This window comes from Carlito syrichta, unplaced genomic scaffold (assembly GCF_000164805.1).
Source record: "Carlito syrichta isolate Samal-C Ts95f unplaced genomic scaffold, Tarsius_syrichta-2.0.1 Scaffold316499, whole genome shotgun sequence".
NCBI classification, from domain to species: domain Eukaryota; kingdom Metazoa; phylum Chordata; class Mammalia; order Primates; family Tarsiidae; genus Carlito; species Carlito syrichta.
The window spans coordinates 78089-88316 of record NW_007260595.1 but is presented as its reverse complement, the minus strand read 5'-3'; the positions used below and the strand labels follow the sequence as shown (position 1 = coordinate 88316).

Below are 10228 nucleotides of genomic sequence, written 5' to 3'. Positions count from 1 at the left end.
TTAGCCAGGCGTGGTAGCACGCACCTGTAGTTCCAGCTACTTGGAAGGCTGAGGCAGAAGAATCACCGGAGCCCCAGCAGGTCTAGGCTGTGGTGGCCAGGAGCAGCCTCTGCACTCCAGCTTGGGCAACAGAGTGAGACTCCAACTCAAAAAACAAAAAAAGATGTTCTTGTCCTCAGAAGTTTAGTGGAGGAAACAGATACATAAAGAGTTATCATACAGCATGAGCTACAAAATGACATAGGAACATAAAAATTAAAGTAGGCTTTTATGGGATTAAAACTACTTCCAAAAGCCTAACCTGCTTATATTGTTATTTATTTATTTTTAATTGAGGGTTTCAAGGTGGTATCAGTAAGAATATAAAGATTTAACACATGATTGGGAGTCTTTGACCTCCTGTCAACTTGCCCGGTGGTCTTGGTCAAGTTGCTTCCCTTTCTTGTTCTTGTAATGATACCTGCTGCATAGAATTATCATGAGAATTAAATGCATTAATCTATAAAAGCACCTACTCCAGTGTTGGGATATAGCATTAGTTCTCTTCTTCCTTCTGGGTTCCAGAATAATGACAACCTTTTAGAGCACAACATTTTCTTAAGTTGAAGTTCTCCTTTTCTTTATGATTCTTAACTTTATGTAATATTTCAGTACAGGCTGACAAAATGTAGCCCATAGAGTCCTTAGAAAAACCCACTGACTAGGTACAGGATATTTTCTGAGTAGTAAATTAGTTATATACATGTACTGAGAGGGGTTATTGAAAATTCTTTATCTACAAATTCCTAAATAACACTATTAATTTTTACCATATCTGAAAAATAATTTGCTTAGCTAGAGTAAATTTTAACTCCATCTGCCTCAATCAAACACTTAAGCATCCAAAAGATAAAATATGGACTGAGTTTATTGAACTATTAAAACATCATTAGTATCATTTTCTAGGTTCTATGAGTGGTGAGACCTGGATCAAAAATAGGCAAGTACATATATAGCAAATATATATAACCAGTTTGATTTACATCTAAAAGACTGAGACTCATCATAGAGTAATTGAGTCTTTATTCCAGAAATGATGTCTGTATACCCTTATGTCATCTCAAGTTTCTCCCTAACTTATCACTATTCACACCCTATCAAAATGGCATATATGTGCGTGTGTGTACATAGACATAGACACACACACACACATATGAAAGGTCTTCTGATCTTGTATTCTCATTTTATAAATAAGGAAACATGTATAATTGTTCTTATTTTTGAGATTCAGAGGTGTCATAATTGTGCCACCCAGAAAAAAATGTATTAAAAGTATTTATTAATAGGGTTTTTTTTAACTTGGGTTTACTTTTATTTATACTGATCACGTCATAGCTGAGAATAAACTATATATATTGTTGGTGAGACAGAATCTTTTCATGTTGGACTCAGCGGTTGAGCAAAACACAAACACAGACTCCACTAGAGCCTAACAGTCAACTCTTAACATTCCCAAACTAGTCTCAAACTGGATGTTTCCTGAAGATATGTGAAAATGTAGGTTGGATAAGAATATGTGATGCCCAACCCAACACAAGATGGGGGGTAAGAAAAGAATCAGACACTAAAATGATTAGCAAGTAACTATTTTATGTATTCTCCAGCATTTGAGACAGACATGAATGAACAGGAGTACTTGGAGGATGATCCTGACTAAAAAGCACTTCAGCATATCCACAGTCTAGTCAGAATACTATGGTACTATATAGTACAAACAACTGCTCAGTGATATTTCCATTTATTTTACTTTTAGTAATCCAGATTTCTGTCTCATACATGATTGAACACATAATTTGCTTTAAAATTGATAGTCACAATTGAAGAAACAATGGTTTATTTTTCCAATCAAGTAACCAAGCTAAATCTTAAGGCCCCAATAAATGTTGAATCTTATTATTTCATTGAACAATAAGACCTATTTTGATTATTCCTGGTAAATAGCGATTTTGTTTCTCAAGTGGTTTCTGTTTGCCAAACAGTCGTGACAGATGGTTCAGCATGGTAGCTACTGCTGTCAGGGGATTGTCAGGCGAGTCCTCACTTCCAGCACAGCAGCCATTGGAGCACTGCCATGGTAGGCCCACTTTTGTCATGGTGGGCCAGGAGTCATGCTTTAGCTGTCAGGGCTTCATTCTACTGAATTTGATATTCCTGAACTCTCATGGATATTCTTTGGGTCATTTTAAAATATTTCTGTAAGCAATGTTCTGAACAAGTGGTCTCTTCGGGTTTTACTACTCTTGGGAAGTCTTAAGCACAGTCCTAAAAGCAGTTTTCTGTAAGCTTATTGTAGGTATGAGAAATTCCTTAAACTGTTTTATCTGGTCAGATTCTGGTATCTGTGCAGCCATATTCCTTTTTTTTTTTTTTTACATTGGAGTCTCACTCTGTGGCCCAGACTAGAGTGCAGTGGCCGCTCCCGGCCACCGCAGCCTCGACCTGCTGGGCTCCAGCAATCCTTCCGGCCCAGCCTTCCAAGTAACTAGAACTACAGGCGCTACCACACCTGGCTAATTTTTTGATTTATTTTAGAGATGAGGTCCCACCAAGTTGCCCACATCTCGAACCCGCAGGCTCAGGCAATCCACTCACCTCAGCCTCCTAAGGCGTAGGATTACAGGCTGAGCCACCAAGCCCAGCTGTGGTCTTGAACCCGCAGGCTCAGGTGATCCACTTGCCTGCCATATTCTTTTGGTACGTTTATTAGTCACCTTTTCTGATGTATCAGTTTCCTTTCTGTTCTGGAAAAGTAGTTGTCCAACCTTTGTTTGATTCTCTCCAAGTGAAGCCTAATTTTTTTACTTAAGCAAAGGCTCTCGCATCCGACATCAGTGGAGAGGTGACATCAGTGGGGAGGTATGGGAGGGAGCCTGGGGAGGGAGAGTGGGGCCACTAAATATAAAGGTTTTTATTTTAAATGAGCTAATTTACTTCTTAATTGACTATATTATGATTCTGAGTTAAATTATGACAATAGATGATGCAGATGTTGCTCAGACTTCTAAAATGCAGCTGTTTTGTGTTGCCCTCATGTGATTCATATGTAAAAAGAGAATCAGTGATCTACTTTGCTTTAGAAATTCCTCCTACATGCCAGACACACCCCACCCTAGGGCCTTTGCTCTTATTGTTCCCTCTGCCTGGAACTCTCTTGGCACAGTCACAAGCTCACCTCCTGGTCTCCATCCAACCTTTACTTAGAAATCACCTCCGTGAGGCCACACCCCTCATGCTTTCTCTCCTCCTTCCCTGGTTCATTTTTCTCCCTAGCACTTGTAATGTACTAAATATTTTACTTATTTATGTTGCTTATTATAAATTCCATGAAGGCAGAGATTTACATCTGTTTAGTTTGTGCCTATATCCCTAGTATAGAACAGTGCTTACCTGTTCTCATATACTCATAAAAAATAAATCCTTTGTGATTATAAATAAATTATCTCTTAATTACAATCAAGAAGAGGATGAATGAATGAAAGTAAATATGAAAAATTTCCTACGTGCTGTAATTTAAACTATAATCCCCCACCCCCCAGGCATCTTGGTGTATAGAGCCCACAGAATAATTGAGTCTTGTCAAGAAGCATTCATCTTGCGCCTCTTTCGCCAGAAAAATAAACGTGGCTTCATTAAAGCTTTTACAGACAATGCCGTTGCCTTTGATACTGGTTTTTGCCACGTGGAGAGAGTGATGAGAAATCTTTTTGTGAAGAAGCTGTATCTATGGCCAAGGTAACTTGCAATATGTGACAAATTTTTGTGAGAGGCTCTGCTGTAATTTAGTTGCATTTTGATGTAATGTAATATAAAATTTGCTGTAATTGTATTTGATAGATGCTAGTCAGTTTTATAATAAACTCATCCAGATGTAAATACATGGTCACCACATTTACATTTTTTCAAAAGTAGACTGAGGTTTGGTGGTTCTTTTTATGGTTGTCCATCAAATCCACATTTAGTTGACTATATTCTGATTCTGAGAGATCTAGAGACCCACATATACAACAGCTTTAGTTGAACTGCAGATTTATTGGCTGACTATCACTTCTGCTGTGAAAATTACTCATCATGGAAATAAAGTGTGAAGATTTTGAAGAATTTATGTAAATTTCTAAGAAAAATAAGTTTCAAACATTTTTGCAAACTATACTAACATATCTTTTGATTCTGCTATGCATTATTTTAAGATTACAGTATTTTTTCTTTCTTGATTATACCTTATTTTAGGGACTAACAAACTTTTCCTGTAAATGGCCAGATAGTAAATATTTTGGACTTTGCAGGCCTTATGGTCTGTCACAATTACTTCCACTATTAGAGCCTGAAAGCATCCATAGACTACTTGTGTAAACAGTGGGTGTGGCATGTTCCAAGAACACTATAAAAAGAGGTACTGAATTGGGCCCAGACCATAGTTTGCTGATCCCTGCCTCATTTGAATAACTCAGTACTTCCATTCATTGAGGTTCAGAGTATTTTTGAAAACGTTGTCCTTTTGCTTTCCATTTTGTTTGTTTAATTGTATTTATAAAAACAATTAGAGTATTAAACAAAGACCAGAAATACATAGCTGTTGAAACTCTAGAAAATATTTGAAAAATAATCTGTCTCTGTAGGTTCCATGTAGCAGTAAACTCATTCTTAGAACAGCACAAACCCGAAGTTGTGGAAATCCATGTTTCTATGACACCTGCCATGCTTGCTATACAGACTGCTATCCTGGACATTTTAAACGCTTGTTTAAAGGAACTAAAATGCCATAATCCGTCACTTGAAGTGGAAGATTTGTCTTTAGAAAATGCTATTGGAAAACCTTTTGACAAGGTACTCTTTTCATCTTCCTTCTTAAGCACAGTTATGTTGTAATTTTAAAGCATGCAAGTTATTTTAATATTTGCAATGTTCATAGGAATTTATTGTTATTTTATAATTAAATTGGAGATGATTTAAAATATAGCTTTGGTTTGTTGGAAAGTAATAATTTGTAGCAAAATATGTGGATTGGATATAAGCATAACTTTGACTTGCAGTTTTACAGTAAATGATTGTTTTAATTATAACCAAGAAGAGGATAAATAACTTTTTTGCTTTGATATGACATTAGGTATCTACAGATAGGAGAGTTTTATGTAAGAATGCTTCAGAATCCTATATGAATTTATGACCTCTTGTGGAATAAAAAATAATATAGATGAATTTTCATTATTGAGGAATGTAAAACTTGCTCTGTCTTAAAATTACATTCTGAATTGAAAAAATGGTAAGACTTTTAGTTCAAGGAATTTTTACTCTAACTAACTTTTTTTCTGAGTCAGAGTCTCACTCTGTCACCCAGGCTGGAGTGCAGTGGCACACTCACGGCCACCCCAGTGTTGACCTGCTGGGCTCTGGCGATCTATCTGCCTCAGCCTTCCAAGTAGCTGGAACTACAGGTGTGCACTACCATGCCCGGGTAATTTTTTTGATTTATTGTAGAGACAAGTTCTCACCAAGTTGCTGGGGCTGGTCTTGAACCCGCAGGTTCAGGTAATCCACTCACCTCAGCCTCCCAAAGTGCTGAGATTACAGGCTGAGCCACCGAGCCCAGCCTAACATTTTTATAATAGATTAATATTAATGCAGATATATAAATGTCTGAAAATAGATCCAGCAAATGTTGACTTTTTAGAAATTTCTGGCTGCTATTTTCTTCATATTTTGATTGAGCAATTTCCTTTCGTTTTGTTGTTGTTGTTGTTTTTTGAGTTGGAGTCTCACTCTGTCACCCAGGCTGGAGTGCAATGGCACACTCATGGCCACTGCAGCCTCGACTTGCTGGACTCAGGTGATCCTTACGCCTCAGCCTTCCAAGTAGCTGGAACTACAGGCACACGCCACCACTCCTGGCTAATTTTTTAATTTATGGTAGAGATGAGGTCTACCAAGTTGCCCAGACTGGTCTTGAACCCGTGGGCTCAGGCAATCCTCTCACCTCGGCCTCCCAAAATGCTGGGATTATAGGCGTGAGCCATGCACCTGGCTGCAAGTTCCTTTCTTTTAAACTCGAAATTAATTAATCTCTTTGTCACTGGAAATAATGCATTGTAATAATAAAATTGGAAAAATTTAACTTCTCATTTCTCTGATTCTTTGAAAAAGTCAGTTAACTATGAAATATTGATATATAAAACTATATTCTGTTCCTCTATGCTTAAAGTTTCTTACAATTTAGCTCATGGTGATTCTTTAAAAATCTCTCACAATATAGCTTAATATGTTTCGTACTAGATTTCTGTTTATCATCCCCTGGTTAGTAAGAGTCAAAGTATTGTTTTAGACATTCTTTTAGTAACTACATCTAAAAATAGACATAGCTAGTATCTTGTTAAAATACGTAAACTTTTATAGGATGATTTTAATTATATGTCCTAGTTTGTCTAGAACAGAACCAGTATCTACCTGTTGTCTTGGAGTAATTATTCATCATTTCATGCTCACAAATGTTCTAGTTTATTTCTTTATTTAGGACAAAAAATTACACAGTCAGCCGGGCTCAGTGGCTCAGCCTATAATCCCGCGCCTTGGGAGGCTGAGGTGAGTGGATTGCCTGAGCCTGCGGGTTCGAGACCCGCCTGGGCAACTTGGTGAGACCTCATCTCTACAATAAATCAAAAAATTAGCCGGGTGTGGTAGCGCGCGCCTGTAGTTCCAGCTACTTGGAAGGCTGAGGCAGAAGGATCGCCGGAGCCCAGCAGATCGAGGCTGCGGTGGCCGGGAGCGGCCACTGCACTCCAGTCTGGGCGACAGAGTGAGGCTCCAACTCAAAAAAAATAAAAAATAAAAAATTATACAGTCAACCAGATAGTACTCCTGCTCAGTATTAAATGTGTTAGATAAGATGCCATGCAGTGACACTGCTTTCTCCTCAGACCCCAAGTATCTGATAAACATCAGATAATTCTGTACCTAAAAGTTCCAGAATCAGTTTGTGAAGGAAACGTACATATACATAGCTGTGGATATAGGGGTACCTGCATAACACATATTTAAAGCTGTCCTTTGTTTTAGGCAGCTTTTTGGAATCTTAAAAATAATTAAATTTAGTCAATTGTTAACAAATATCTTTCCATCATGAATCTACTTTTTAAAAAATTAATCTGTACACTAACAAATCATGGTTCATTGATTTAATTCACTCTGTGTGGTTCACCCTCTGCTCCACAGTCCAGCTGGATCCCACATCTTTAACCATGCAGGATGGTCACAAAGTTGGCAGGAATTGAACATGTCTGAGCTACGTACATGTTTAGACTCTGTTCAGAAAAGCAAGTAATTGGTTACCTGATGTTTTTTCTGGTCTTTTTTCTCCTAGTAGTAATGTAAATATAGGTAATGATAGATTGACTCTATCTGAACATAAGAATTCTGGAAATAAGACACTCTGCTCTATATTTGAAAAATTAAATATTAAAATTTTATGAACTGAAATTTTCTAGCCACTTTTTTGGGAAATAATGTTTTGGATTTTTTATTGTAATAAAATAAACAACATAAAATTTTCCATCTTAACTATCTTTAGTATACAGAGAATAATCTTTTTGAAAGTATGGTTTCCATGAAGAATAACTATATTAAACATATTTTAGCAATACTAAATTTTATTCTTATTTTAGACAATCCGTCATTATCTGGATCCTTTATGGCATCAACTTGGAGCCAAGACTAAATCCTTAGTTCAGGATTTGAAGATATTACGAACGTTGCTGCAGTATCTCTCTCAGTATGATTGTGTCACATTTCTTAATCTTCTGGAATCTCTGAGAGCAACAGAAAAGGCTTTTGGTCAGAATTCAGGTAGGAGATAAAAATACTAATGATAGTCTAGGATCTGATTTGAATACAGTGTTAGATTTTTCAGGGGAATCAGGTGTAAGGAGTGCTATATTCAACTAAATTTTTTTTTTTTTTTGAGTTGGAGTCTCACTCCATCGCCCAGACTGGAGTGCAGTGGCTGCTCCCGGCCACCACAGCCTCAACCCACTGGGCTCTAGCGATCCTTCCGCCTCAGCCTTCCGAGTAGCTGGAATTACAGGCACGTGCTACCACGCCCGGCTGATTTTTGATTTATTGTAGAGATGAGGTCTCGCCAAGTTGCCCAGGCAGGTCTCAAACCCGCAGGCTCAGGCAGTCCACTCACTTCGGCCTCCCAAAGTGCGGGATTACAGACTGAGCCACCAAGCCTGCTCAACTAAATCTTATACTGAGACTTCAAATTACGTTTCAAGTTCAAATTATGTTTTATGTTCATAGCACAAGGATGTAGGTTTTATTGATAGCTAATGTTTCCACCTACTTAACTTCTGTTCTGTATAAATATTCATATCCATTCTGGGAAATTTTAATTCTAGAAAAGACTGTGTGTAGTACAGGCAGTCCCCAACTTAGAAATAGGTTGTGTTCTGGAAGTTTAGTTGTTAAGAACTTAAAATTCATTTTCCCCAAAGAAGAAGCAAGAGAGTGTGGGGTGTCATCAGCTAGAGTGCCAAAAACTGAAGAGCTGAAGAGATTTGTAAAGAAAGATGTATACAGCTGGCCACCGTCTTATGTTCTATCATTACTGTGGCCTCTGTCACTGCTTGACAAGACCAGTGGTTTTTAAAATATGGTCCATAGACCTCTGCAGTCAAGATTTAAACAGTTAATAATTCTTGGCCCGGGGTGGTGGCCCATACCTCTTATCTCAGCACGTTGGGAGGTGGAGGGAGGAGGACCACTTGAGCCTAGGAGTTTGAAACCAGGCTAAGGAGTATAGCAAGACCTCATCTCTACAAAAAAATCAAAAAAATAAGCCAGGAGTGGTGGAGTGTGTCTGTAGTCCCAGATATCAGAGTGGCTGAGGCAGAAGGATTGCCCAGGAGATTGAGGCTGTGGTGAGCTGTGATCATGCCACAGCACTCTAGCCCAGTCAACAAAGTGAGACCTTGACTCAAATAATAATAATGACAACAACAGTTTTCACTACTTCCTCAGGGACATTCTTAAGTGATAAAGTACAGAAGCATGACAGTAAAGAATGCATTGACTGATAGTACACTTTCATAACACTGCCTTGGTTTGCCTTGCTCAGACACCAGCAGTTATCCATCAGAGCTTTTACACTACCACTGGAAATGTCTGCACAGTGAAAAAGGTCAAATAATGTCTTAGTATTAATTTCAGAAAAGTTCTGACATCGTACATTCCCTGAAAACATCTTGGGAGACCCTCAGGAGTCCATGGACCACACTGAAAACCGCTTGTCTAGTCCAACGGTGACAGAGGCCATGACAGTGGGAGAAAGTGTGATTAGTAGGAAAATAAGATGGTGACCAGTTGTGTGTGTATGTCATATGACCATCAGAATATCTAAAATTAGCCATAAATTGAAGGTACTTTTTTTTAAAACTCTTCATATTAGGTTGGCTGTTTCTTGACTCCAGCACTTCAATGTTTGTAAATGCTCGAGCAAGGGTTTATCGTGTTCCAGATGTGAAAATTAGTAAAAAAGTCAAAATGTCTGAAAAAATGGAGATCAAAGAAGAGCAAGGTATCTTGTAGGGTTGTCTTTAAATGTGTCTTTCATTTAAATATTTGATATAGAAATGTTTATCAAGTTAAGTATAATTTGAAATCTTCAGTCATATGAAAAGAGTGTGCTGTATATATACATGTTGTATCTGACATACGTAATATATGTTAGAAGTGTTCAGCATGACAAGTCTTGGAATCCTTGCAAAGGGATTCCAAATAACAAATACCAAATATCAATCAAGAGTATGCCACATGAAGAACTATATATTGGGGTTTTTTTTTTTAATTTCAAAGTAATTACTATTTTGGCACTTATAGTCAGATTAAAGACTAGAGCGGAGAATTTTAACCTATCTTAGCACATATATGTGCTTAACATATCAAAACACATAAATGTAAAGTCAGAGTGGAGAATTTTAACCTATCTTAGCACATATATGTGCTTAACATATCAAAACACATAAATGTACTAGAATGAAGTGGATATAGGTTTGTTCCAATGTCTATCTTGTAGGTATTATAAAAATCACTAACTTTTTTTGTTTGTTTGTTTTGTTTTTTTGGGTTGGAGTCTCACTCTGTCACCCAGACTGGAGTGCAGTGGCTGCTCCCGGCCACCGCAGCCTCACCTGCTGGGCTC

The 10228-nt window shown here is 37.7% G+C and overlaps 1 protein-coding gene and 1 pseudogene across 3 annotated transcripts in view; one reads left to right on the top strand and one right to left on the bottom strand.

Annotated features, from left to right (window-relative positions):
• The window catches only part of ERCC4 (ERCC excision repair 4, endonuclease catalytic subunit), a 32953-nt gene that overhangs the window by 5209 nt on the left and 17516 nt on the right, over positions 1-10228 (top strand). For 2 of the 3 annotated variants that reach the window (XM_008074596.1, XM_008074595.1), the window contains exons 3-6: positions 3576-3771; positions 4656-4863; positions 7692-7872; positions 9476-9604. In XM_008074596.1, the coding sequence (XP_008072787.1) occupies positions 3576-3771; positions 4656-4863; positions 7692-7872; positions 9476-9604 (714 nt within the window). The remainder of the gene's footprint in view (positions 1-3575; positions 3772-4655; positions 4864-7691; positions 7873-9475; positions 9605-10228) is intronic. The other variant, XM_008074597.1, reaches the window with a different exon arrangement.
• On the bottom strand, positions 2077-2390 carry LOC110594624 (annotated as a pseudogene).